Source organism: Pan paniscus, chromosome 1 (assembly GCF_029289425.2).
Source record: "Pan paniscus chromosome 1, NHGRI_mPanPan1-v2.0_pri, whole genome shotgun sequence".
NCBI classification, from domain to species: domain Eukaryota; kingdom Metazoa; phylum Chordata; class Mammalia; order Primates; family Hominidae; genus Pan; species Pan paniscus.
Window position 1 is genome coordinate 96,263,781 of NC_073249.2, and position 27,753 is coordinate 96,291,533.

Sequence of the window (27,753 nt, forward strand, 5' to 3'; positions counted from 1 at the left end):
ATGCGCACAGTGGCGCACACCTATAGCCCCAGTTACTGAGGAGGTTAATGTGGGAGGATCACATGAGGCTGCAGTGAGCTGTGATGGTGCCACTGTACTCCAGCCTTGGCGACAGTGAGACTATGTCTCAAATAAGTAAGTAAACAAAAATTAAAAAGAATCCAGTCCACAGGGCATTTGAAGGCAAGAGGAAAAGATGTCAGAATCAGAGATGGGGAGAAGATGGGCTTCTGGCGCCTGCTGAGGTTGAGAAATGAGACAGATAGGCTGAGTGTGGGGTGGAGAGAGGATGGGCAGAGAGACTGAGGCTGGTCTGAATGGAAATGAAATTTTAGGGCTCTCAGGGTTATCGGGGGATAATTGGAGCTTCTAGAAAAGGTTTAACGTTGTGACCACCTGTGTTCGTCATGCCTCCCCACCCCTTACTAATTGTGTGAATTTGGCAGACTTTGAGTCTCAGTGTTCTCCTCTGTGAAGGGGGGTCATCTTATTCCATCTTATTCCATCTTATTGTTGTGTGAATTAAATGCGGTAATGTACAGAGAGCACCTGACGCACAGCGAGTGCTTCAAAATTTCAGTCTGCACCCCGCAGCAAAGGATATGCACACGCCCATTGTGAGTGACAAATCCAGGATGACCTGAACCCAATGTGATAACGTGGGTCCTTGCATGCTGGTCATGCTGCCGGGAGACACTTATGGATCCAACTAGTACAACAGGGGAAATAAATTATTTAATGCATTTTGCTAAGACAGAATACCTCAGAACTTATTTTGTGGGGCGGGGCATAATAAAGGGGGTCCTTCTGCTGAAAACGTTTAAGCTTAGGTTCGTGGCACCACTCAACCAAGGTCGACAGTCAGACAGTAAGCCAGAGGCAATGTCAGGACTTAAACTAAACCTGTGGCCCCCACAGTGAGGCCATTTCTCTTTCCCCTGAACGGCCTGGGGAAAGGGGGTGGGTGGGCAAAACTTGGCAGTGGCCAATCCCTCACTTCTGTCCCCTGGTTTTCTCCTGCCCTTATCTCTAGGCTTGCATTGATTGCTTGATTGAGACAGGGTCTTGCTCTGTCGTCCAGGTTGGAGTGCAGTGGCACGATCATGGCTCACTGCAGCCTCAAACTCCCAGGCTCAAGTGGTCTTTCCGCCTCCTATCTCCCGAGTACCCATATCCCTAGGCTTTTAAAATGGCTTCCAGGTATCTGGCTGCAGTCTCAGACATCCACCTGGGCTTCTGGGCAGGGACTGTCCGGGAAACCTCATCTATGTGAAGCAGGTGTGGGTGTAGGAAGGCCGCTTGGAAATGAATCAGCACTGTCTCCTGTTTGAGTCGTAAGCAGGGCGCCAGAGGGTCTGGTGGACAAGAAAGGGAGGATGACAGGAGGCCGGCACTGCAATGACACGCCTTAGCCACCAGAGGGCACGAAGCAGCTGGGCAAAATCCCGCGGGGCCGCTGGTGGAAAATTTCTGGCACCTGGAGCCCGGAGATGGGGTGGATGGAATGTGAGGACCCAGCTTCCTGAGGCTGGGCCGGGGCAGAGTCACTGCTTTGGATGTCCGCAGGGCCTGCTTGTGTCTTGACTACTCTGCCTTTGTAGACAGCTGGAGAATGTGAGAGTGGGATTGGGATCAGACTCTAGGGGCCATTCCGTACAACTCTCCTGCCCTGCCGTGGGGGAGGGAGTTGCCCAAGGTTACGCAGCAAGTTAGTGGCAAATGAATACGATTATCACCAGTCTCAGGTATATGGCCATTTGATGGGCGCAGTCGCAGCCTCAGTTCCTGAGACAGAGACACCTGATTAAGGACAGGCCTTCAGGAGCTGACCCTAGTGACCCGCGGCTCTGCTGCTGTCTCTGTTTTTCTCCCTGGCTTTTCCATCTGACTGACTCTTTGTCTTCTTTGTCTGCCTGCCTGTCTCCGTCTCTGCCCGCTGGGGGGTTTGCTCAACTCCCTCACTGGGTCCTGGGAGCCGCAGTTTCCTGCTGTCACTCCTCAGGGATTTGTAGCTCTCTGAAGCTCTTTTCCGACCCGTTGTCTCGGTTCCACTCTTGGGATCCAGAGGAGAGGTGATTATTTCGTAGCATAGTCAGTGGTGTGATTTCACGGGGTGAGAAGGACTCCCTTGCTCCTAAGCACTCCTCCAGTGACCCCTGTTGCCATGTGGTAGCCGTAAGCACTGGTTGGCACCTGGTGTGGGCGAGACCCTTACCTCATGCAGAAATGAGTAAGACCGGTGAGCTCACCATATGGGGGTGAGGCTGAGAGAAAACAAGTACACAAGTGATTCAGTCAAAATCAGAATGCTCTAAGTACACACAAAAAGGGCAAAAGGGGCGCTTTGTACAGGACAGAACAAGTAGACACTGAATCCGGTTGGGCCCTGGGAAGGCTCCCTGCAGTAGCCTTTGAAGGGTGGGTTGGATTTCAGCAGGATAGAGGGCATGGGCATGTGTGGGCACGTTCTGAACAGAGGGGTCAGCGCAAGCCGAGGGTCTTGGCCACACTAGTTGCATGTGCTGGTGTGTTTAAGGGACACGCAGCAGCAGGCCGAGTCTGGAGCGCCTCACTGCCAGGCTTTTTAAAATTTTTAAATTTTAATTTAATTTAATTTTATTTTTACTTTAAGTTCTGGCATACATGTGCAGAATGTGGTTTGTTACATAGGTATACATGTGCCATGGTGGTTTGCTGCACCTATCAACCCATCATCTAGGTTTTAAGCCCCGCATGCATCAGGTATTAGTCCTAATGCTCTCCCTCCCCTTGCCCCCATCCTTCTCCCCGCAACTGCCCACAGGCCCTGGTATGTGGTGTTCCCTTCCCTGTGTCCATATGTTCTCATTGTTCAACTCCCACTTATGAGTGAGAACATACCGCCTGGCTTTAAGGGACAGCCATGGGGATGCACTGCAGTTTCTGAGTAGGGAAGGCCCTGTGGAGGCCCTTAGTTAAAAGGAAAGAATGGCTGTGAAAATCGATGCATTGCGCTCCCTTGTCCCTCACCCTCAGTGTGAAGGGTTTTTATTCCGAGTTCTACTTGAAGTAGGCCTCGATGGGAAGACAAGTAGCATGAGGGGTTCAAGTACTGAGGGGAGCAAGGGACACTCGGTGGCTGTGCCAAGGTGTAGAAGAGGACACTGGGGGCCCCAAGGCCTGACTTCATGTACACTGCTCAGGCTGGCCCCCAAGTCACACGGTGACCGCCAGGAAGGGACCAGCCTGTTCTCAGTCTGATCCTCCTGCCATGTCATTATCCAAAGCTCCTCCTGGCAGGGCCTGTTTGGGGTCTCTGTGCCAGTGCTTTCCCTGCCAGGCTGGGCTGGGGCTTCCACCTACTGCTCTGGGACTGCTGCTGCCCTGGCCCTGGGGGAGGAGGGTGTGCCGCTGAGTCACTGCCTGGGCATCTGGGCCTGGAACCTCGGGTGAGTCACGTAGGGCTGAGGTAGAGGGGCTGGGGGAGGGGAAGAAGCTACTCGACATCTGGAGCAGGGAGGGGAGCTGGGCCACAGGAAGGGCGGTGCCCTGATGCCCAGACGGGCTGGGATAGACAAAGGGCCAAGGAGGAAGGGGCCCTGGGAGCGGGCAGCCCTCCCTTGGGCTGGGCTCTGAATGGCCACAGTGTTTGCCTTTCTCCGGGTCTGGGGAGGACATGTGTGTGGGGGGCAGTGAGAGAGGGCTGTGGCTGAGGGCTGTGCTTCAGGCCTGGACTCTGACTTGGGAAGCTGTCCAGCTGGTGTTTTCAGCCTTGGGTAGGGATGTACCCCTACCCACCCACCCAGCCCTCAAGCTGGAGAAGAGGAGGCCAAAGTTTTCCTGTTCAGCCTTTAACTACTCGGGACTTCCTTACGCTCCCCACAGACTGTTGCCCAGCCCAACTGCGGCTGTGTGTAGAGCAACCCCATTTCTCACTGCTTCCCCATCCTTCCAGACACCTTCCTACACGGAGGGACCTTCCCAGGTATTTCTAAGCACACTTAGTTACTTCATTACCTCATTAAGAGGTATTCTGGTGCTGGCCATTAAAAGTCACTCCACTTCATCCATGCCCTGAAGTCAGTCCTGTCCTTCTCCTCCTGATGTCCCCCAGCTGCCTCCTCTGGCCCCCAGCTTCCTAAGGGTGGCCCCAGGTTGCTTCTCTCTCACACACACAGGCGCATGTATGTACACGAGCACTGGACCATGAAGTCTCAGCATGTGCTCACAGCCTCTCACACAGGAGTGGGCTGTGACTCACAGGCATGTCATGAGAATGAGGCCTGGCACCAGTCTCCAGGCCCCAGAGCAGGGGTTGCCTCCCCTCACCCCGGTCCAGGATGCCCAGTCCCCACGACACCTCCCACTTCCCACTGTGGCCTGGGTGTGCTCAGGGGCTGCCCTTGACCTGGCCTAGAGCCCTCCCCCAGCTGGTGGTGGAGCTGGCACTCTCTGGGAGGGAGGGGGCTGGGAGGGAATGAGTGGGAATGGCAAGAGGCCAGGGTTTGGTGGGATCAGGTTGAGGCAGGTTTGGTTTCCTTAAAATGCCAAGTTGGGGGCCAGTGGAGCCCACATATAAATCCTCACCCTGGGAGCCTGGCTGCCTTGCTCTCCTTCCTGGGTCTGTCTCTGCCACCTGGTCTGGTGAGTACCTCTGTCCTGCTGAGGGCAGGGTGGGGAGGATCCCTGTGGGTCTCTGTCTTTGTCTCCACAGTTCTCTCATTCCGGCTTCCCTGGTGGGATCAGTGTGGGCCTCTCTAGGCCTTCCCCCTTGGAAGAACTCTCTGTGAAGTGCTGAAGTGTTGACTGAAGGGGTTTTTTTTTTTTTTTTTGAGATGGAGTCTCGCTCTGTTGCCCAGGCTGGAGTACAGTGGTGCGATCTCAGCTCACTGCAAACTCCGCCTCCCAGGTTCACGCCATTCTCCTGCCTCAGCCTCCCGAGTAGCTGGGACTGCAGGCACCCACCACCATGCCCGGCTAATTTTTTTGTATTTTTAGTAGAGATGGGGTTTCACCATGTTAGCCAGGATGGTCTCGATCTCCTGATCTCGTGATCCACCCATCTCGGCCTCCCAAAGTGCTGGGATTACAGGAGTAAGCCACCGCGCCCGGCCGACTGAAGGGTTTTTCTCCAGGTTCCTCTGTGAGGTCTCAGTGCAGGGGTTGCTCTGAGGCCCTCCCCTGGATATCTCAGTCTAGGGGCCCTTCTTTGGGGGTCTAGGCCTAGGAGCAGGGGGTGTGCATGTGGGCGTTGCTGCAAAAAGAATCCTGAGTTTTTTTTTTTTTTTTTTTTTTTGCAAAGTCCTGGATTCTAGCAGGACTAAGGTGCAAGAGGCAGGGGTCTCAAGACTCTGCCTGGGTCATGGCCCCAAGCAGCAAAGCTCTGCCCCCTGCCTCGGTGAAGGCAGGGCTGGCATGATGGGCCCAGGGCATGCCCTGCCTCTGGCATAGCTCCTCTGGCCTCACCCTGAAACCTGCCTAACCTTTCCAGGCTGGTCTGAGTATTCTCAGAGGCCTTGCCGCTGAGGTCTGTCCCATCCTGATCCCAAGGCAATGAACATTTCATATCTTTAATTCTAATTCCAACAGGATCCTTCCTGGTGGAGAGAATGTTAAGTTGCCCCCACCCTATCCATGCCTCTGTCTGCCTAGAGGCTCAGGGGCCTTCAGGGTGAGGGGAGACACATTCCCCACCCTCTGGGAGCTCCTAGTCTGAGAGAAGAAACACTCCTGCCCAAGGGAGCTTCCAGTTAGATGGCAGAGAGAGACGCCTCTGGCTTCAGGAGTCCCGAGTCTAAGGAGGGAAACGACTCCTTCAGGGAGCTTCCTGCTCCTAGGCTGTAGCCATGGCTCCTGCCAGACTGCACAGGAGCCCCCATCTGCCAGCCGGTGCATGTGGCCCTGCTCCCCAGAGCCTGCGCAGATGCCATCAAAATGGGACTCTGGTCACCCTGTCATTTCCCTTCTGGCAGACACTAAAATGGGGAGCCCTGCCCTCAGGGGGGTGTCCCAAGTGCCATCAGAGGAGGCTTGGTGACTCCCAGACACAAGGGAAGCTTTAGCGTCTGCCCTCAGGGTGAGGTGGAGGTATCGCCTCCGGCCTCAGGGAACCACAGTCTGAGGGGGAGATGCAGCCCCTGCCTTCCCATTCAGAGAGGGGTTTTGTGAGGTGGCTTGGGGGCATAGGGCAGAAGTGGATCCTACAGGCTGAGCTAAGGCCCCAAGAGCCTCAGCAGTGTACCCATCACCTGGCACCTCTGCAGCCACAGATCCATGATGTGCAGTTCCCTGGAGCAGGCGCTGGCTGTGCTGGTCACTACCTTCCACAAGTACTCCTGCCAAGAGGGCGACAAGTTCAAGCTGAGTAAAGGGGAAATGAAGGAACTTCTGCACAAGGAGCTGCCCAGCTTTGTGGGGGTGAGTGGCACAGGCCTGTGGGGGAGGTCCTGGTGTGAGTGTGGGGGTGCAGGTTAAATCTCTCCCCCAGTTCCGGGTGCCTGTCGATGCAGGTGCCAGGGTGGGGCCCAGCCCTCTCCCCACTTTAGCTTCATGGCTCCACTGGAGTGGAAATGAGGCCCGAGTGGGAGTGCTTAATTAATGGCTGTTTCCTGCAGCATTCCAGAGAACCATGTGCTGTGAGGGCCTTCCGAGTCCATCTGTTTAATCCTGTCATTGGAGACTTGAGAAACCAGAGCCCAGAAGGGAAAAGTGATTGTCCCAAGATCACACAGCACTGGCACGTTCTCTCTCTCTCTTTTCTTTTCTTTTCTTTTTTTTTTTTGAGATGGAGTTTCCCTCTTGTTGCCCAGGCTGGAGTGCAATGGCACGATCTCAGCTCACTGCAACCTCTGCCTCCAGGGGTCAAGCAATTCTCCTGTCTCAGCCTCCTGAGTAGCTGGGACTACAGGCGCATCCCACTACACCCAGCTAATTTTTGTATTTTTAGTAGAGACAGGGTTTCACCATATTGGCCAGGCTGGTCTCAAACTCCTGACCTCGTGATCTACCTGCCTCGGCTTCCCAAAGTGATTTTTGTATTTTTAGTAGAGACGGGGTTTCATCATATTGGTCAGGCTGGTCTCGAACTCCTGACCTCAGGTGATCTGCCCTCCTCGGCCTCCGAAAGTGCTGGGCTTACAGGCGTGAGCCACCGTGCCCGGACTCCTTTTTTTTTTTTTTTTTGTGGTGGGGGGACAAGATCTCACTCTGTCACCCAGGCTGGATCATAGCTCACTGTAATCTCGAACTCCTGGGCTCAAGCAATCCTCCCAAGTAGTTGGAACTACAGGAGTATTGCCACCATGCCTGGCCAATTTTTATTTTTGTAGAGATGGAGTCTTGCTATGTTGTCCAGGCTGGGCTTGAACTCCTGGGTTCAAGCAATCCTCCCACCTCGGCCTCCCAAAGTATTGGAATTACAGATGTGAGGCACTGTGCTTGACCTCTTTCCATTTTTATATGCCAAACTAAGAAAGTATGTAGGGATAGAAAAGCCCAGCTAAGATATATAGTCTGGGACATTTTGTGGAGAAATGCATCAACCTTCAATTTGTCCCTCACCCTCCCTATACTGACTCATTGGTGATTCCCAAAGTTAGGTGTCAGGCTTTGAACACATGAGGCAGGTCCTACTTTCCTTTTTTTAATTTTGTTTTTGTGGCTGGTTAAATTTTTCTAATTATTTTGGCTAGTATTAAAAAAGTGTTTTTCAGCTGGGTGCAGTGGCCCATGCCTGTAATCCCCACAGTGTGGGAGTCTAAGGCAGGAGGATCTCTTAAGCCCAGGAGTTCGACCAGCCTGGGCAACATAGCAAGACTCCATCTCTACAAAAATAAAAATAAAAATTGGCCAGGCATGGTGGCATACGCTTGTAGTCCCAGCTACTTGGGTGGATTGCTTGAGCCCAGGAGTTCAAGGTTACAGTGAGCTATAATACAGCCTGGGTGACAAAGTGAGATCACTCTGGTTGCCAAGACCAGCCTAGGCAACATAGCGAGGCCTTGTCTCTACTAAAAATAAACAATTAGCTGGGTGTGGTGGCATGAGCCTGTGGTCCCAGCTACTTGGGAGGCTGAGGTGGGAGGATTGCTCGAGCCCAGGAGGTTGAGGCTGCAGTGAGTTGTGATTGTGCCACTGCACTCCAGCCTGGGCAACAGAGCAAGACCTTGTCTTAAAGAATAAAAAGTGTTCTTTTCTGAATCTACCTGGCTGGTGTTGGGGAGCAGCAACCTTCGGTTTCCTCATCAGCAGAATGGGGTGATGATACCTACCTCACTGGGCTCCTGTGGGATTCGAGCTGATGCGTGCTCAGAGGAGCATCCAGTGTCCTCCCTGTGTCCAGGAGGAGGGCACACTGGAGATGCTCACCAATGAGTATCTGTCTCTCTCCTTACTCACTGGGCCCTCTTGGTAGCTCCCAGGGCCTCCTGCCCATCTTATACCCAGCTGCCCAGTGGGGAGGGAGAGCTGGGAACCAACCTGAATGTGTGAGGGTCTGGGTGTTTGGTGGAGCTGGGGTTGGGGCTGGCTTGGTGATGAGTGTATTTCCTGTCACTTTCAGGAGAAAGTGGATGAGGAGGGGCTGAAGAAGCTGATGGGCAACCTGGATGAGAACAGTGACCAGCAGGTGGACTTCCAGGAGTATGCTGTTTTCCTGGCGCTCATCACTGTCATGTGCAATGACTTCTTCCAGGGCTGCCCAGACCGACCCTGAAGCAGAACTCTTGACTCCCTGCCATGGATCTCTTGGGCCCAGGACTCTTGATGCCTTTGAGTTTTGTATTCAATAAACTTTTTTTGTCTGTTGATAATATTTTAATTGCTCAGTGACGTTCCATAACCCGTCTGGCTCAGCTGGAGTGCTGGGAGATGAGGGCCTCCTGGATCCTGCTCCCTTCTGGGCTCTGACTCTCCTGGAAATCTCTCCAAGGCCAGAGCTATGCTTTAGGTCTCAATTTTGGAATTTCAAACACCAGCAAAAAATTGGAAATCGAGATAGGTTGCTGACTTTTATTTTGTCAAATAAAGATATTAAAAAAGGCAAATACCATCTACCATCACTATCATTTCATAAAAAGATAAAACTTAAATTCCAATAAAGGAGGAAAGGTGTAATTTCAGAATAAAGGACAGACCTTAACATTCAATACTGCAAGTAATGAGTTGTACCAGGATCTGCTCAAGAGATATGAATTAGTCTAATTGACCCCGCAAAGCTTTATTTAAAGGATTCCTTGTTAGACCGAGCACGGTGGCTCACGCCTGTAATTCCAGCACTTTGGGAGGCCAAGGCAGGCAGATCCCTTGAGGCCAGGAGTTCGAGACCAGCCTGGTCAACATGGTGAAACCCCGTCTCTACCAAAAAATACAAAAAATTTAGCTGGGTGTGGTGGTGCATGCCTGTATTCCCAGCTACTCGGGAGGCTGACGTGGGAGAATTGCTTGAACCTGGGAGATGGAGGTTGTAGTGAGCTGAGATTGGGCCACTGGACTCCAGCCTGGACAACAGAGCAAGACTGTGTCTCAAAAAAAAAAAAAAAAAAATACAGGCCATAGGCAGTGCTGTGGTTTGAATGTGTTCCCCAAAGTTCATGTGTTGGAAACTTTATCTCCAAAGCAACAGTAATTAACAGGTGATTAGGCCATGAGGGCTCTGCTGTAATGAATGGATTCATGCTGTTATCACAGGAGCGGGTTCCTTATAGAAGGATGAATTTGTCCCCCCACCTTTTATTTCTCTCCCTCTCTTTGCTCTTCCACCAGGAGATGATGCAGCAAGAAGGCCTTCTCCAGGTGTTACCCCCTCCAGCTTAGACTTCCTGGCCTCCAGAATTGTGAGCCAATAAATATCTGTTTTGTTTTGAATACCAGTCTGTGGTATTCTGTTGTAGCAATACAAAATGGACCAAGACAGGCAGTACACCTGTTTTCAGAAAACAAGTGTATTGTATTCTATACAACACATTCTATATTATATTGTACATTCTTTTTTTTTTTTTTTTTTTTTTTGAGACAGGGTCTCGCTCTGTCACCCAGGCTGGAGTGAAGTGGCATCATAATCTCTGCTCACTCCAACCTCCGCCTCCCGGGTTCAAGTGATTCTCCTATCTCAGCCTCCTGAGTAGCTGGGATTACAGGCATGTGCCACTACGCCCAGCTAATTTTGTATTTTTAGTAGAGATGGGTTTCTCCATGCTGGTCAGGCTGGTCTTGAACTCCTAACCTCAGGTGATCTGCCCGCCTCAGGTTCTAAAGTGGTGGGATTACAGATGTGAGCCATCATGCCCGGCTGAGAGCAAAAATTTATTATCTCTTATGGTTCTGCAGGTAGACTGGGCTTAGTTGATGGTTCTCACGTGGGGTCTTCCATGTAGGTGGAAATCGGAGCTAGAGTAATCTGAATGTTTGAACAAACTCAACTTCTATGGTAGCTTGCTTAACATGTGTGGCAATTGATACCGAATGTGAGCTGGGACCTCAGCTAGAACTGCCAGCCGGAGTGCTTACCATGGCCTCTCGATGTGGCTTGGGCTTCTTAGAGCATGGCAGTAGGGTCCTGAGAGGACAAATCCCAAAGTGAGCATTGCATGAGGCCTACGTGGCAGCTGGTAGGCTTAAGATTTATTAATTTTAATTTTAATTAAATTAATTAATTTATTTTTGAGACAGGGTTTCATTCTGTCACCCAGGCCTGGGTGCAGTGGTGCAATAATGGCTCACTGCAGCCTCCACCTCCCAGGGTCAAGCAATCCTCCTGCCTCAGCCTCCCAAGTGGCTGGGACTACAGGTAGACGCCACCATACCTGGTTAATTTTTGCATTTTTTGTAGAGACAGTGTTTCACCATGTTGCCCAGGCTGGTCTCAAATTCCTGGACTCAAGGTTCCCACCTGCCTTGGTCTCCCAAAGTGCTGGGAATACAGATATGAGACACTGTGCCTGGTATTTCTTAAGATTTATTTCAGAAATCCCAGGACATCATTTCTTCTATATTCTAATGATAAAAAAAAATCATTAAGTCTGGCTCAGATTAAGGGGAGGAGGAGAATTAGACATCTCTCTCTTTTTTTTTTTGAGTTGGAGTCTTTCTCTGTTGCCCAGGCTGGAGTGCAGAGGTGTGATCTTGGCTCACTGCAACGTCCACTTCCTGGGTTCAAGTGATTCTCCTGCCTCAGCCTCCTGAGTAGCTGGGATTACAGGCGTGCGCCACCACGCCCGGGTAATTTTTGTATTTTCCATAGAGACAGGGTTTCACCATGTTGGTCAGGCTGGTCTTGAACTCCTGACCTCGTGATCTGCCTGCCTCGGCCTCCCAAAGTGTTGGGATGACAGGCGTGAGCCACCGCGCCTGGCTAGATATCTTTTAATGTAAAGAGCAGCGTGCATAAAATTGACAGTGACCATCTTTGGAGACTAAATACCATAGTCTGTCTTCTAGCAACCGCAATTCACATCCCTCCCATATGCAAAATACATTAATCTCCTTCCCAAGACCCACAAAGTCTCATCTCTTTAAGGCATCAATTTGATGTCTCTGATCTTATTATCTGAGACAGGCCCAGAGATATGAATAAGGCTTCTCATGTGCAGTTCCTCCAGGACGGCTCCTCAAAAGTGGTTCCTCTTGGCCTGAAGTCCTGTGAAGAACATAGTTGATGTTCACAGGTGAGATTTAAGGTAGATAACTGCCATGCAGGCTTGTTGGCTCACGCCTGTAATCTCAGCACTTTGGGAGGCTGAGGTGGGTAGATCACTTGAGCTCAGGAATTTGAGACCAGCCTGGCCAAAGTGGCAAAACCCCGTCTCTACTAAAAATACAAAGATTAGCTTGGTATGGTGGCATGCGCCTGTAATCCCAGCTACTCGGGAGGCTGAGGCAGGAACATCGCTTGAACCTGGGAGGTGGAGATTGCACTGAGCTGAGATCATACCATTGCACTCCAGCCTGGGTGACAGAGTAAGACTCTGTTTTTTTTTTTTTTTTTAAAAAGATAACTGCCACAAACACTCCTATTCTTAAGGGTGTGGTGGTGTACTGGAGGCACAAATTGGTGCATTGGTCCATAGCAATTCCGAAATTGAGTCAGACATATGTCACCAGATTCTTGACTAGGGCCCAGTTCTGCTCTCTATAAGTAGTTCTTCTTGGCTCTTGGCCTCTAGGTTCTTGACTCCATTTTCTGAGTTAACTCTCTATTTTCCAAAAGAAGTAACTGTGTTGATAGCTAAGTAGCTTTCTCAGCCTAGTTCTTGCCCATTTGAAGTTGAAGACTCAAAAACTTCTTTTGGTTTTAAGCCATCTCGGTCCCTTGTAGTCCAAAATGATATAATTCCTGTAAAAATGTGGCCTCACTGTGCATCAATTTATAATTCACTTAACAGACAAAGCCATACCTACAAATCTTTTTAAGATTGGTCTCTCTCCAGTTTGGACTGAGAGTCAGGGTGCTGAGAGTAAATGCCCTTGAGATTCCTAAAAGCCTTCTAGTCTGAAAGAGCCTAAGAGGTACACTTCTAGAATTATTAGACGTTGTATTATTTATCTGAGAAGATCTAGGAAGCTTGCCCTTAAATCTTTTTGAGGTCTCATTACAAGGTCTTACCTTTGACTTACTTCATCTTTATCCTGAGTTCCTTTTTACTGTTAGGGATCTGGATTTGGTGTTTGCCCCAAGGCCATTAGGCCATTTATTAGTTTGAGAGTCATTTGCTGTTGGAAAGACTGTGCTGGGCCCTCTATAATTCTTTAAGAAGCTGAATAGTTCGTTCCTTCTGTTTTTTTTTTTTTTTTTTTTTTTTTTTTTTTTTATGGAGTCTCACTCTGTCGCCCAGGCTGTGCAGTGGTACAATCTTGGCCCACTGCAACCTCTGCCTCCCCGGTGAGTAGTTCCTTCTTTAGTTCAACATTTTTTTTGTGAGACGGAGTCTCGCTCTGTTGCCAGGCTGGAGTGCAGTGGCATGATCTTGGCTCACTGCAACTGCTGCCTCTGGGGTTCAAGTGGTTCTCCTGCCTCAGCCTTTCTAGTAGCTAGGACTACAGGCATGCACCACAATGCTCAGCTAATTTTTTGTATTTTCAGTAGAGATGGAGTTTCACCATGTTGGCCAGGATGGTCTCGATCTCCTGACCTCGTGGTCTGCACACCTTGGCCTCCCAAAGTGCTGGAATTACAGACATGAGCTACCGCGCCCGGCCTAGTTCAACTTTCTAGTCTCATATTTTATCATAGGCAGCCAGAAGAAGCCAATTGGTACTTTCGTATTCTGCATAAAAATCTCCTTACCCATATCCATAAACTGATTAGGTACCTTTCTGTTTTCCATGTAACCACAGACAACAGTGTTGCCAGACATCCTGGAATTACCTAACAGGATCTCTCTTTTCTAGACTCCAGTAACAATTTCCTCACTGTCCTTCAAATCATTACTAATAATCTTCTAGAGACCCTTCCGGCTTTCACCCATTGCCTGCTCCCAAAGCCAATGACACCTGTTTCAGTTTTTTTGTAATAGCAGCATCCTACTCTTGTAGGTCTTTGATGAAAGATGCAAGGAACAAGCTCATGCTAACTTTCTAAACTTTTTCTGCCACTTCCTCTATTACTACACCTAGGTTTCTATTTGGTCCATGTTCCAAGATATGCCAGGGTCTGACCAAATATTTTGTCATTTCACAACAAAGGTCCTGACTTTCCAGCCTGACATATTGGGTCATCATATCTCACTACCTTCCTCCCTCTACTTAGCCAAGTTCACATTTTAGATTCTTTTTTTTTTTTTTTTTGAGACAGTGTCTCACTGTGTCGCCCAGGCTGGAGTGCAGGGGCGCGATCTTGGCTCACTGCAACCTCCACCTCCTGGGTTCAAGTGATTCTCGTGCCTCAGCCTCCTGAGTAGCTGGGATTACAGGCACCCGCCACCACGCCCGGCTAATTTTTGTATTTTTAGTAGAGATGGGGTTTCACCATGTTGGTCAGGCTGGTCTCAAACTCCTGACCTCGTGATCCACCCTCCTCGGCCTCCCAAAGTACTGGGATGACAGGTATGAGCCACCGCGCCTGGCCCCCACATTTTAGATTCTTTTACTTGAGGATTCCACTTTAAGATATCAAATTCTCTACTAGTTAGGGTTTTTTTTCAACTATAAGTTACAGAAAATCTGACTAATGCTAGCGGCTTCAATTGTCTTATACAAGAAGTCTGGAGTAGGATGTTCAGGTTTGATTCAGGGTTCCGGAGATGCCATCTGAGATCCAGTGTCTTTTCATTTTCTGGCCCTTTAATATATAGGACATCTACTATTTTCCTCATGGCTTGTTGTTTCGTGATCACACTATGGCTGCTATACCTCCAGGCCTCACTGTCCATGTTCCAGGCTGGAAGACAGAATAAGGGTGAGGTGCAAAATGCCTTTTCCACAGGAGCCTTTGCCTTTTTATTATGATAGAAGTGCCCTCCCCCAGAGACTTCCACTTACATCTTTGGCCTTAACTGTGTAATTTGGCTAGTCTTAGCTGTAACCAAGTGTTTTTAGCTGACCACATTGACATCTTAGAAGAAAAAAAATGGGTCTTAATAATGAAGAAAGAGGGGATGGATAGTGGAAGAATAATGCACAGTGTTTTCCTGAATTTTTTTTTTTTCTGAGATGGAGTCTCATTCTGTCGCCCAGGCTGGAGTGCAGTGGTGCGATCTCAGCTCACTGCAAGCTCTGCCTCCAGGGTTCACGCCATTCTCCTGCCTCAGCCTCCCGAGTAGCTGGGACTACAGGCGCCCGCCACCAAGCCCGGCTAATTTTTTGTATTTTTAGTAGAGACGGGGCTTCACTGTGTTAGCCAGGATGGTCTCGATCTCCTGACCTCGTGATCCGCCCGCCTCGGCCTCCCAAAGTGCTAGGATTACAGGCATGAGCCCGCATGCCTGGCCTGAATTGTTTTTTTACTTACTTGGGAAACCGATCTTTGAGAACCACTTCCAGAGTAGCTCAGATAGGGCCCCCAGAGACAGAAAAGGCCAAGTGAGAAGGCGCTGGGACAATTGCTTGTTCTCACTTATGATTCTGCCTTGACTGCACATCTGGGGCTGGCGAGGCAAGGCGGAGCAGGCCCTCAATGATACATGGTCTCTTTTCATAGCAATAAAAAGAGAGAAGCCCACCTTCCTAATATCCTGTAGGAAAGGGAGCCAGTAACTATAGGTCAGGGAATCACGATGATGGTAATTAACATTTCTGTAGCAGTTCTCAGAGTTCCTTTCATGCACACTGTCATTTCAGCCTCATGGTAACCCCGAGAGGAGCTATCATTAGGCCGTTTTTACAGATGAGGAAACTGAGAGGGAGCAGCATCTGTCATTTGTGGAGCACTCCCTCCAGCTAGGCACTCTGCTGGTCTATTCAAGTGTCATCTCATTTAATCCTCGGGGCAATTGGGTGAGAGCAGAGCTATGCTATTAGTTTCTGCACGTCACAGACAAGGAAACAGAGGCTGGGAGAGGTTAAATAAGGAGTAGTGTCAGGACTTGACCCATGTCTTAAGAAAGGTCCTCACCCCTGTGGACACTAGGGTGGCAGTCCGGGCCTTCCTCCCCTTCCCACAGCCATCTCCAAAGCCTGGGGCTTTGTGTAAGGTGAAGGGGACCTGGATGAGCAGCATCCAGACTCTCAGTGTCCCTATCCTGAGTCACTGGGGGAAGCAGGCCCACTTGCTCCTGGTGGATTAGTGCAGTCTGGTTTCTTTTGGGCCTTAGGCTCACAATAATTCCTGGCTTCTCTTGGCTCAGGTTCTGGGGCTGTTTTGGCTGGTGGAGACTAGCCTCAGCTGGCTGCCCTTGGAGCTGGGCAGGTTCTGAAAGAGGCTGATTTCCTTTCCTTCTGGGCGTTTGACAAACTAACAAACACCACTTTCCCAGATGGTTCCGGCAATCTTTCCTTATCTCCTTTCCTCTCCCCAAATCTCTGTGCAGAGGCACAGAGGAGGAGAGTCTAGAAATAGCTCTGTTCAAAAGTTTGTTGGGCCAGTTGTCTCCCACTTCCTCCTAGAGCTGCTGCCGGAGGAGAGCCTCAGGAACACATACCTCACCCTGCATCCTGCCCTACTGTCACTTTGGCATTTGCTTTTTCGCATGAATCCCTGGCAGCCTATTAACCCTCCAAGAAAGGACAGAATGAAGGCAAAGCTGGGCTCTGAGACAAGGGACTGGCTGAAATAGGGCCCCCATGCCCTTGTCTTTAGGTCACTTGATCTCTCCACTGACTCACTGCTCTCATCTGTGAATTGCTCACAATCAGTCACTGACTTGGCAGTCAAAAGAAGTAGTAGGTCTAAGTAGTAGGTCCACAGGCCTCTTTGATCTCAGTTCAGATCCTCTTCCCATCTTCCCAGGCCCAGTCCCCAATTCTGTAGCAAAGGCCTTCCTGGCTCCACACCAGTCCCAGTCATCAAATACCCCTTCCTACACCTTCCCTATATTTGGCTCAGATGATGAGAAAGGAAGCTAATCATTTGGACAAGGTTCATTGGTCCCATGGGGCTATGGGATTGGGGTGGGTTCACCCTGTCTCTGGGGCCCAGGCCCTTTTGGCACAAGCATGTGGGATATCCAGATGCTCAGGACAATTTATCTTGTTCTTCCCCGAGGTTCAGAGCCAGACACTGACCTTCAGGGAGGCGGTGCAGTTTCCAAGGGCGTATGGTGATAGTGGTGATATTGGGGCGACAGAGCCAGGGAGAATGGGTGCAGGGGAGAGAGAGTCAGTGCTATAATAAGTCCTGCCAGATCAGATAGTGTCAGCTCTCACCCTTCATGCACCCACACGCGTTGCCCCTATGGGGAGAGAGCTCCTTGCCCTCCAAATATGGTGCATTTCTCAGCGGTCAGCTCCACATCTGCAGTGGGGGGCGGGGGGGGGGGCTCTGGAAGGTGAGCAGCAAGGGTCCTGGGCTCAGCCCGAGCATGAACAATTGAGTGTGTGGACACTGGACGGGGTGTGGGAGGAGGACGGTCCCTCTCCAGGCCTTGGAGGGGCGGTTCATGTGGGATGCATTCGGAACCACTGCAGAAAGGCAGATTCAGGGGAGATGCTGGGGAAGAACTTCCAGCAGGGCAGAGAGTCCAATCACCCCAAGAAGAGTTTGTGAAAGCAAGGGAAGGGAAGTTACAGCTCTCCCCTCCACCTGCATGGAGGAGGCAGGACCAAGTGAACTGTTGGGGAGAGGCTGGTTCTCTCCCTCCCCTCCCGCCCTCCCTGCAGCCCCCCTGAGGTGACTCAGTGCATGTTTGTTGAATTGGACTCAGAGGCCTCTGCCCTGACATTGTCCACAGTGACAGCGAGTGATAGAAAGCGCTTTCATGTCGGATTCTTAAAGTAGGAATCTTCCAAACCCATTTTGGAGGTAAGGAAATTAAGGCTCTAACAAGGTAAAGAATGTAACATGCTTGAGGGCAGGTGGCAAGAGGAAGGTAGAGCCTAGAGGTTCTTTCCATGACAGTCGGCCAACCCCAAAGTCCTGTACCTTGACCACTCTGTCCCCCCACCCCACCCCTCAGGCCTCACCTCCCAGAATGAGCTCCCACCCTCCCCGCAGTCTCAGTCTGAGTCTCTCCCAGTTCTCTCCCAGTGGACAAACCAAGGTGCTGCAACCCAGAGAGGTCTGCCAAGCTGAGAAACACCAGGGGCTGGTGGATGAGGACAAGGGCAAGGAGCCGGGCTGCTGGGCTCTTCCCTGACCACCCATATATTAATAAAGTGCGTCGCTCCCTAGTCGCTCCCTACCATCATCTTCTTTCTCCCAGCTCTGCTTTATTTTTCTTCATAGCATTTATATCAGCAATCTGTTAAGCACCTATTTTGTTATTGTCTGTTTTCCCCAAGAGACTGTCATCTCCACAGAGCAGGGACTTTTGTTTTGTTTATGGCTATACCCCCAATGCATCTAAATATTTATACGAAAAATGAATGCCTGCTAGGCCTGCCACTCACTATTACGTGACCCTGGGCAAGTTAACCCATCTCTCTCTCTCTCTCTCTTTTTTTTTTTTTTTGAGACAGTGTCTTGCTCTGTTGCCCAGGCTGGAGTGCAGTGGCACGATCTCAACTCACTGCAACCTTCGTCTCCTGGGTTCAAGCAATTCTCCTGCCTCAGCCTCCTGAGTAGCTGGGATTACAGGTACGTGCCAACATGCCCAGCTAATTTTTGTATTTTTAGTAGAGACGGGGTTTCACCATGTTGGCCAGGCTGGTCTCGAACTCCTGACCTCAGGTGATCTGCTCGCCTTGGCCTCCCAAATTGCTGGTATTATAGGCGTGAGCCACCACACCCGGCCTCACCCATCTCTTGATTAACATTTATCAAGCCCTTGCCATGTGCTGGGCACTATTTATTCTATGAACTTTATACGTATTAGCTTATTTAAACCCCGCACAAACCTATGAGGTAGTTACTATTATCACCCTCCATCACTGACAGATGAGTAAAATGAAGCCCCGAGAGCAGAGGTAGGCTGCTTAAGGGAGGTGGCTGGGGGAAGAGCTGGGATATCACAGGTGGGAATAATTAAGCTCGACCTAGAGCTGAATTAATTGCTGGTGCACTCTGGCCCCCACTTCTGCTGCGTGACTGTCTCTTGTTCTCTACCCCCTGCTCCCCATACTTCCATTAAAAAGCCCATATAAAACAGGGCTATATAGCCCATTATAAAACAGGGCGAATCACAGCTCCTCTTTTCCTTCCCTCCTCTATTGCTCACTCCCCTCCCCAACAGGGCTGAGTCTCCAAGGAGAGGACGGCACAGGCAAGGCTTGGGTGCTGGGGGCCGAGGGCGAGGTCGAAGGTGTCACTGGCTCCCTGGCTGCCTGCATGGGCAGGAAGGCTTCTTTGCCGGCCTGGGAGTCAATCTCCTTCCTCTTTTCCCTCTCACGCTCTTCTAGGTTTTGGGTTCTCTTCCTATAAAACAGGGAGGAGTTTCTCAGGCTCTGGTGTGAAGGAGAGAATAGAGAAGTTACATGAAAGTACGTCTGTTTCTGGTAATATGGTGGTCTGTGCCCACTTCAGCTAAAAACAACAAAAAATGCTGCATAGAATTAAATCTTTTCAAAGCATTGCAGAGCCCACAAGGCAGTAAGAAATGAGTAGGTCAAAATCTAAGTCAAAGCAGAATCTGTACTGGGGCCCCCGGTGCCCTGAGCTCATTGGCCAAGCCAAGCCGAACCTGAGCTTTGATCCTGATGATTTGGGGAATGAGGAAGACAGAAGTGGAAGCCCAGTGCTCACCCCAAGAGGGGACACAAATGGATGACCCTCCCATGATGCTGAGACCCAAAAAGGCTACACACTCAAACTAAAAGCCAGAGGAAATCCCATCCTGCCACCCACAAGACTTCAAGGAAAGTTGTTTTGGCGCTGAGCAGAGCAGGAGAAGAAGGAAAATAGCCCTTAAGGAGCTCCAGCCACTGGCCAGCCTTCATGTGACTCTAGCCCAAATTCATTCCCATCACTTGGGGTGGAAGGGCCAGAAAACTCAAGCTTAGACTCTGGAAGTGCCCCTGGGAGGAACACACCTCCTTCCTGTGCCTCAAAGACATCCCACCTGATGATTTCCCCCCTGGGAAGCAAGCAGTTCACAGCCAAAAGCTGGGATCTGGTCAGGCAAGTTCAGACTTCTCGTCTGTAAAGGGGAGGCTTAGCCACGTGCTCTCCAAGTTCTCCCCGGAATAGAGATTTGTAGGGGTGCAACCTGAGCGAGGCAGAAGTGTGTCCCCACTTGGTATTCTGGGGGCCTCTGCAGAGTGAAGAGATGGGGCTGTGATGTGATGGAAAAGCCAGACTGTCTCCTCCAACTGAGCTGGAAGGACTTGGCAGGAGACTGTCCCCAGTTCCCAACTCTGGGGGAGGGCAGATGGGGAATGAAAGGGGAGTGGTGTCTGAGCCCAGACTGGCCTTTGATGTATGCATGGATAGGTGGGCAGGTGGGGCCTGTAATGGGGCTGCTGAGGGATCCCTGAGGGCATCCTCAGTGTTGACCTACTTGAGTCCCCCATAATTACTTCCTTCCTTTCTTGGGAGGCTACAAATAGTGACGCCCTGTCTCTAAGCTCCTACAGCTGAAACGCCAGCACCAGTGGTGAGTGCCAGCTGCTTGGGTCCTGCCCTGGGTTGAGTGTCAGGGCAGTTTGGGGACCCCCAGTAGCCAGCCTGACTCCTGACCCAGGGTCTGGCATTGGAAGCAGAGAGATGACCACAGGCGGGCCTGACAGGGGGAGGGAAGTCAGATATAGTGGACGCAGAGGTTTCCTTGCACAGTGAGGGGCTGTCGGGGAAGTTTGGGCAGGGAGGTGTGTAGAGCTAAGGTCTGCCTTGGGGTGGGAGCACTGGGCTCAAGGCTCTGGTCTTCCCCTTGATCAGGCCCCTCACCTGCTCCTTGTCTCCTTGCTTCACCTCTGAGTCTCCTCATTTCCGAGGATCATGGCCCTTTCCTCTCCTGGGAACCTGGACACCTTGCTCTAATCCTGGGGTGTTTACAATGAATTAAATCCTGGCAGTGCTTGGCACTCCCCACTCCCCTTCCCCTACTTTCCTGCCAGCCACAACCATGCCAGCCATTTGCTCCCAGGAGGGGGCCCAGCAGTGGGCAAATCTTCAGGGAGAGTCTTGGCCCTGGCCGCCCTGTGCTGCAGGACTCTTGTCCCATGGGGGAATCAGGAGTGAGTCACTGGGCTAGCATGGAAAAAACTCTTGCCTTCCTGGCCGCCTTCGGGTTTTCCCAGGCTGGAGGCATCATCCCAGAAGGGCGGTGGAAGGGGACAGTGGAAGTGGGGGGAGGTGAGCAATTCCAGGAAGGGCTTCCCCTCCAATAGAACAGGGTATCCCTATACAGAACCTCCCTGCTCAAAACCCCCAGGGGTCGGGAGGGTAACCTCAGGGGAGGCCAGTCTCAGATTGGTAAACACCCGAAGTGGTCAACTCTCAAGAGACCATCTGGTTCAGGTTCCTGACTAGGCCAGCGAGGTGGGATGAACCCCACCTTACAGATCAGGCCCCGCCCCTGAGACCCAGAGAGACAAATGGCTCACCAGGGTTGCACAGCTGGTGACAGGCAGAGAGGATCCCACAAGTTTTTCTTCTGGGTGCAGCTTCCTTGAGTTCAAGGCAGGAGGCAGGGTGAGGGGAGTGGTGGTGAGGCGGTGGGGGCGCCTCTCAGACCTGCCCCTCCCTGCTAAGGCCTAGCTTCTCCAAGGGCTGAGGGCAGAGAAGCACAGGGCCAGGCTCTCCTTGTGGCAAGTTCCTGCAGGGAGGGAGGCTTCTAGGGCATCTCATGGGCTGGGGCAGACTGGGACCGAGCCACCCCTGGGTGTTGGGGATAAGAAGAGGTGGCAGATAATCTGAGAGTGCTTAAGGAGCCCCACAGTGGGGTGTGTGGGTGGTGGGGTAGGATGCTGTCTCTCTGAGGAGTTTACAGCGATGTTGGGGCAATGAGACCTCTACATGGGGAAATAACAACAGGACAGCAGGGGGATAAGTTAGGAGGGGCTGGTGTGGTCTGGGAGGGCTGCTCAGAGGAGGGGGAGACTGTGGGGCCTGAAGCCTGATGGAGGTTAAGATGGGTCTGGGAACAGTCTCTGAGAAACACAGAGGGCAGAGGTGAGCGGGGGGGCTGGCCTGGAACTCTGCTGTGAGTCACACCCTTGTTCTGTGACAGTGAGGATGGCCAGGCCTCTGGAGCAGGCAGTAGCTGCCATCGTGTGCACCTTCCAGGAATATGCAGGGCGCTGTGGGGACAAATACAAGCTCTGCCAGGCGGAGCTCAAGGAGCTGCTGCAGAAGGAGCTGGCCACCTGGACCCCGGTGAGCAGTCAGAGTGTCCGTCCCCTCCTCATCCGGTGGGAGGCACTGCCTAGACTCTGCAAAGAGAGACCTGGGGACAACAAGCATGAGCACAGGACAGCAAGGGGAGGGGGCTGGATTGTGAGGAGGGAGTGGGAGGGGGAGAACTGACACAGCAGAAACCTCAGCTTCCTCATCTGTAAAATGGGATGACAATCATCCCTGCTGCCTTGCAGAGCTGTTGAGAGGACTGAGTGAGAGCACCATGAAGAATGCCTAACACTTGGTAGGCACTCAGTAGCAAATAGTAGGTGCTCGATTAATAATCTGAGAGGACAGATTTGGGAGGGGATTGCAACGAGTGCATTATCAGAGCAGGGAGGTTGAAGTCGGCCCTCAGAAGGGTGTAGTTTGGGGTGGGGTGGGTCCACTTGGGAGAGGAGGGAGGGAGGTGGCGTGTGAGGCTGTTCTGCCCTCCTCATCCTATTCCCTTACCTCTCCCAACCCTTCCCTTGCACAGACTGAGTTTCGGGAATGTGACTACAACAAATTCATGAGTGTTCTGGACACCAACAAGGACTGCGAGGTGGACTTTGTGGAGTATGTGCGCTCACTTGCCTGCCTCTGTCTCTACTGCCACGAGTACTTCAAGGACTGCCCCTCAGAGCCCCCCTGCTCCCAGTAGCCTCTGCTCCAGCGGGTGCGCTGGCTGTCGGGGGCTGGGCATGTCTCCCACACCCCCTCCTACCCTCTCTCCTGTACCCCTTTCAATCTGGACTTGCCCAGGTCTTCTGCGATCAGTTAACCCATTTTACCTAGGAGGCCCAGAGATGTGAGGGCTCCTTCCTCAGGATGCCCAGCGAATGAGGGGTAGAGCCACTCTGGGGCCCAGCCTGCCTGCTGCACCCCTGTGGCCTCCCTTGTGGATGGGAGGAGGCGGGATCTGCTCTGAGGCCCTCGAGGCTCAGCAGAGCGTGCACCAATGAGACCACGATGGGAAAGGGCCTATTTAACTCCTAATAAAAAACTGGCATCAGCTTGGTTTTGTTTGGTTCTTGTCTGAGGACGCGTCTCCTGAGCTCTTTGCTCCTCTCTGGCCTTTTCTACTGCGGGAAGGCAGCTGAGGGCAGGGGCAGGGAATGCTCCCTGAGGGAAGTTGCAGACCCTGCAGAAATGCAGTGGCCTCCAGGGTCCAGCAGGAGGACGTGGGGACAATACAAGGACCCCTGTCCTCCCTTCCTCTCTCTCTTTCTTTGGGATCTTTGAGAGAGGACTGCCTGAGTTTCCCCTGGGACTCAGTGCTCATGGTTGGAGGAGGGTGGGGCTGTGGGTGCAGTGGGGGTGTTTGTTCCCTGCCTCAGGCTGTGGGAGCCCAGAGAGCAGCACTAATGGGATTAGGGTGTCTGAGGTGTTTCTCCCAGCCAGGAAGGGGTGCTCTGTATGGAGGGGTAAGGGAATAACTTGAGCTAGCCCCTATCCCTGAAGCTGCAGCCCCCTGAGGGCCTTAACCCCCTACTTCTAACCCTCACTGAGTTTGTAGCCCACCCTGAGAAGTTGACCCGAATTATAACTCCCCTATTTCATGCCATTTCACCTCTAACTCTCCACCCCAACCTGGATTCTTCATTCCTGACACTCATCCCAACTTTAAATGGCCCCTCCTGATACCCTCTCCGAACCTGAGATCTATCCGTGAGCCCCCATGCCTCACTGCCACTCCACTCCATCACTACCTCACCCAGGACCTTTCCCACTGACGTTCCTGAGGTGGTCCCAGAGCCTCCTTTGGGTGTGAGCCTGTTCCCCTCCAGATCCCCCCGCCCCGACCCTGAGCCTTACTTGGCATGGCAGACAGTACTGGGCATGGGGATCCCCACCCCAGTTTTTGTTTTTGAATCTTTATTTTTTTAAGAGACAAGGTCCTCTGTGTTGCTCAGGCTGGAGAGCAGTGGCTTGAGCATAGCCAACTGCAGTCTCGAACTCCTGGGCTCAAATGAGCCTCCTGTCTCAGCTTCCTGACTAGCTGGGACTACAAGCTACAGCCATGCTGTCCAGCTAATTAAAAAAAAAAATTGTTTTTCCTTTTTATAGAGACAGAAGTCTCTCTATGTTGCCTAGGCTGGTCTTGAACTCCTGGCCTCAGGCGATCCTCCCATCTTCCCCCTAGCATTTGTGTCACCACATTTCCAGGGCAATCTCCCACCTGTCACCCACCACCCCCTGCATCTCCTTTCCTAGCTCCCCATGGGACTACTCCCTCCCTGTCCCCCGTGCTCCAGACACAGGCTGCCCCTTCCTCCACCTCTCTAAAACTCAGGCTGAGCTATGTACACTGGGTGGTGCCCATCTCATCCAGTCCCCTGCTGGTAACCGCTAGGGCTTACCCGTTACCCACGGGTGCCCACCTGGGAACAGGAGGCTTGGTTCCATGGCTGGGCTGGTGGAGGGTGCTGTGGCACTTACCGCATCAGCCCACAGCAGGAAGGCAGTATCCGCTCTCCCCTGTCCCCTGCTATGGGCAGGGCCTGGCTGGGGTATAAATAGGTCAGACCTGTGGGCCGTCCCCATTCTTCCCCTCTCTACAACCCTCTCTCCTCAGCGCTTCTTCTTTCTTGGTTTGGTGAGTTGTGTTGGCCTGACTGGCATGCAAGGGGTGTCAGAGGCCAGGGCTGGGGAAGGAGAAGGGGAGGCTGGTGGGGGCCAGATGTGCTAAAGAGATCCAGATGTGAGATTCTGATGTGGAACTCTGGGTAGATTGTGTGCGTGGGTGTGCATGTGCATGGGTGTGCATGGCACACACACACGCACGTAAGAGGGAGGAAAAAACAAACAGAAAAGCGAGCAAGTGACTGGATTTGAGCTCTCCAGGTGCTTCTGAGATGTGGGCTTGCACATGCTGTTGCTATAGTACGTGTTGGTATGTATGTGCCTGTGGGTATCTGCACTGGCTCATGTTTGCTGGGTTGCGCACTCGGGAGCAGGAAGCAAAGGAAAGGCAGAAGGCAACTGTGGGCCTTTGTCTGGTGGTGTGCCCCATGAGCCTCTGCCCTGCACACAGCAGCCCAGCTCGAGAAGGTGCGTGGCCTCTGCAGCTTCTCTTCCAACCCTTGCCTCTGCCACCTCACTTTGCCCCTCCCCATGCTGAGAGCTAAGCGGCTGTGCTGGTTTTTTCCGCTGCAGGCCCCTGGGCAGGCCTCCAGCAGCCGCACCCAGTTCTGGGAGGGAGAAGAATGGCAAGGGCGGGGCCTTTGTGGCTGAGCTGTGGGAGTGGATAGACTGAGTGAGGGGTGGAAAAAATGCTGTTGTTGAGGCAAGGCCTGGGAGGCCCTGGGAGTTTGCTGCCTGAATCTCCAGAGCTTGCGCAGCGGATCCTGCAAATGTTCACTGCCCAGAGCATGTGTTCCCCACTGTGCACACCCTCCCAACCAGGTGCGGGGGCCCACTGATCTGGGCTCCCCCAGGGAGGGAGCAGAGTCTCACCAAGTGCTCCTGGAGGGATGGGAGTGGAGCCTGGCATTCTGAACACATCTCTGAGGGGTGGGATAAATAAGACGGTCTCTGTGCCTCCTGCTCCCAGATCCTGACTGCTGTCATGGCGTGCCCTCTGGAGAAGGCCCTGGATGTGATGGTGTCCACCTTCCACAAGTACTCGGGCAAAGAGGGTGACAAGTTCAAGCTCAACAAGTCAGAGCTAAAGGAGCTGCTGACCCGGGAGCTGCCCAGCTTCTTGGGGGTGAGTGGGTAGTGCCTGAATGTGTCCCCACGTGGGGCATTTCCCACAGAGGAGGGCAGCAGTCTTGCTCTAGAGCATTAGCTACAGAGGGCATCTATCAGTGGGGTGGCTGCCTGGGGTGGAAACACATTGAACACCACCACTCACTGCCTGACCCCATGCTGAAAGAGGGCTGAGAATGAATGGGTCAGACACTGCCAGGTGCTTTGCACAACTTAACTGAAGGGAAGACTAAGCTCAGAGTGCTAAGTAACTTCCCAAGGTGGTCAGTGTACACAACTGCCATCCGGACCGGGACTGTCTGACTCTTGCCATCACTCCAACAGTGGACACTGTTTGAGTTTCTATTTGGCTTGTAGATGTGAAGACACAGATGTGGAGATGATCACAGGCCTGCAGACGTTCCCTTCAAACAATAACAATGTATATTTGTATCAAACATAACACAGTTTATATATTGTTTTCATGACTATTACTACCTCATGGGATTATTAGAACAGCCTTGGGTGAAAATGTAGTGGTCCCGTCATTTTTCCATTGCACCAGGTACTCAGACTTCCTTATCCAAGGAGCACCTTCTCCACCCTAGCTTAGCCTTGAGGGTTGGAGTTCCAAACTGGACCTCCCAAAGGAGCCTCCCTGAACTCTGGTCTGGGAGTAGAAACTGGGTCTGGTCCTGGCTCCACCCACTGGGCTTCTGTTTTCTATCTGTAGCCTCTTCTCCCTCCAGAAAAGGACAGATGAAGCTGCTTTCCAGAAGCTGATGAGCAACTTGGACAGCAACAGGGACAACGAGGTGGACTTCCAAGAGTACTGTGTCTTCCTGTCCTGCATCGCCATGATGTGTAACGAATTCTTTGAAGGCTTCCCAGATAAGCAGCCCAGGAAGAAATGAAAGCTCCTCTGATGTGGTTGGGGGGTCTGCCAGCTGGGGTCTTCCCTGTCGCCAGTGGGCACATTTTTTTTTCCACCCTGGCTCCTTCAGACACGTGCTTGATGCTGAGCAAGTTCAATAAAGATTCTTGGAAGTTTTGAGGCTGATGGTTTGAGAGACTCTGGGGGCGCGGGTTGGGGACTGAGGGATATGTTGTGGGGTGGTGGTGGGGAGAGCTGGGAGTTGAGCTGAAGTTTTATGGACAGCAGACCAGTGAAGTTAGGGGAGGGATGCAGGGTGACTAACAGTGTGTGTGCACAGGCAATAGAGTTCACTCGGTGTGGTCAAAGCCGAGAAGGGGACCCCTCACCACCCCCCTGCCAAGGTTTGGAAGGTCCCAGCTGTGGGATCTCAGCCAGCCCACTTACCCCTCCCCCCCTCTCCAACCTTGCCTCTGGCAGGATCTTGAACCGAGGCTGGAATTGAAGGTCATATCTGTTCCTGGTTGGGGTCTGGAATGGAGTTTGGGTGTCCTGGGAGTAAGTCGGAGGGAAAAGAATAAGGCTGAGTTGCAGGGAGGAAGTATTTAGGCGAGAGTGGGATGGGGAGGAGGGCTAGCACTCAGTGCTGACGTTGACAGTCCAGGCCCTGTCCTGCCACCCACTTCCAGATCATTGGCTTCAAACCACAGGGATGGATTAATCCTTTCCTGTGCGTGGTAGGATCAGGGAGGGCAATGTGGAGGGAGACCCGCTGTTTGCAGCAGCATGAGAATATAGGCATTCTCGAATCCACCGTCTCTGCCACAAAGGTCCCTGGATGAGATCTGTTATCAGTCAGGAATCAAGCTCCTTCAGAGAAGGACAGGGGACCTCAGAAGAGATGAGTGGGGGTCAGTGGCTGGAGTGGGAGTGAGGCAAGTGGTGGGAAGGTGACCATAGTTTTGGAGACAAAATTCCACATATATGATCTGACAAATGAAATTGAGATTATTTTCCCCCCAGAAAATATGAGGCATGATATTGCTTCCCCTTAGGTAGGTTCAAGGCCAGTGGCTCCAGGGTGCAGTGGTGGGTTGAGGTTAGACTTCAAGGCCATGTCTGGGCGACACAGGGATCTTTTAGGAAGAGGTGCGTGGAGGTCAGGTGCAGAGGCTGGAGGGCTTTGTCCCACTGACCTCCTCTTGAGGGTCCTCTGTCCTCTCATCACATGGGGCTTTTCTCTGAGGTTTCAGAGGAGTGGGGCAGGTGACTCAGATGTTCCCGCAGGGTTTGACTACAGAGACTTGGGAGGAATTTCAGTTCAGGAGAAAGTCTGCTGCCTTCCGCTGCCCTCTCCATCCACCCT

General features: G+C 52.0%; 3 protein-coding genes and 1 long non-coding RNA gene across 8 annotated transcripts in view; 3 read left to right on the forward strand and 1 right to left on the reverse strand.

The window, feature by feature from the left end:
- The window catches only part of S100A2 (S100 calcium binding protein A2), a 30,696-nt gene extending 21,905 nt beyond the window's left edge, over positions 1-8,791 (forward strand). For 2 of the 3 annotated variants that reach the window (XM_034935959.3, XM_034935964.3), the window contains exons 2-3: positions 6,243-6,396; positions 8,540-8,791. In XM_034935959.3, the coding sequence (XP_034791850.1) occupies positions 6,243-6,396; positions 8,540-8,692 (307 nt within the window). In that variant the 3' untranslated portion in view covers positions 8,693-8,791. Of the gene's footprint in view, positions 1-1,343; positions 3,429-6,242; positions 6,397-8,539 lie in introns of those variants that run through there. The other variant, XM_008970352.4, reaches the window with a different exon arrangement.
- A 1,170-nt stretch (positions 8,792-9,961) lies between these two features.
- On the reverse strand, positions 9,962-24,471 carry LOC130541071 (uncharacterized). Of its 2 annotated transcripts, none has more exons than XR_010110648.1 (3): positions 24,263-24,471; positions 21,049-21,890; positions 9,962-18,922 (listed from the first exon to the last, which is right to left on the reverse strand). It is a non-coding gene; the product is annotated as an uncharacterized LOC130541071 (long non-coding RNA). The 2 variants fall into 2 exon arrangements; XR_008955115.2 differs by having other exon boundaries at positions 21,049-21,744; positions 24,263-24,435.
- On the forward strand, positions 21,680-22,484 carry S100A3 (S100 calcium binding protein A3). The gene is made up of 2 exons (XM_034936008.4): positions 21,680-21,820; positions 22,320-22,484. Exons 1-2 carry the CDS (start codon positions 21,680-21,682, stop codon positions 22,482-22,484), a joined length of 306 nt encoding a protein of 101 aa, XP_034791899.1.
- S100A4 (S100 calcium binding protein A4) lies at positions 24,228-26,565 on the forward strand. Of its 2 annotated transcripts, none has more exons than XM_003817166.5 (3): positions 24,228-24,419; positions 25,377-25,532; positions 26,263-26,565. In XM_003817166.5, exons 1-3 carry the CDS (start codon positions 24,228-24,230, stop codon positions 26,425-26,427), a joined length of 513 nt encoding a protein of 170 aa, XP_003817214.2. In that variant the 3' UTR covers positions 26,428-26,565. The 2 variants fall into 2 exon arrangements, with proteins under 2 accessions (XP_003817214.2, XP_063455179.1); XM_063599109.1 differs by lacking the exon at positions 24,228-24,419 and adding an exon at positions 25,117-25,228.
- The last annotated feature ends 1,188 nt before the right edge of the window (positions 26,566-27,753 follow it).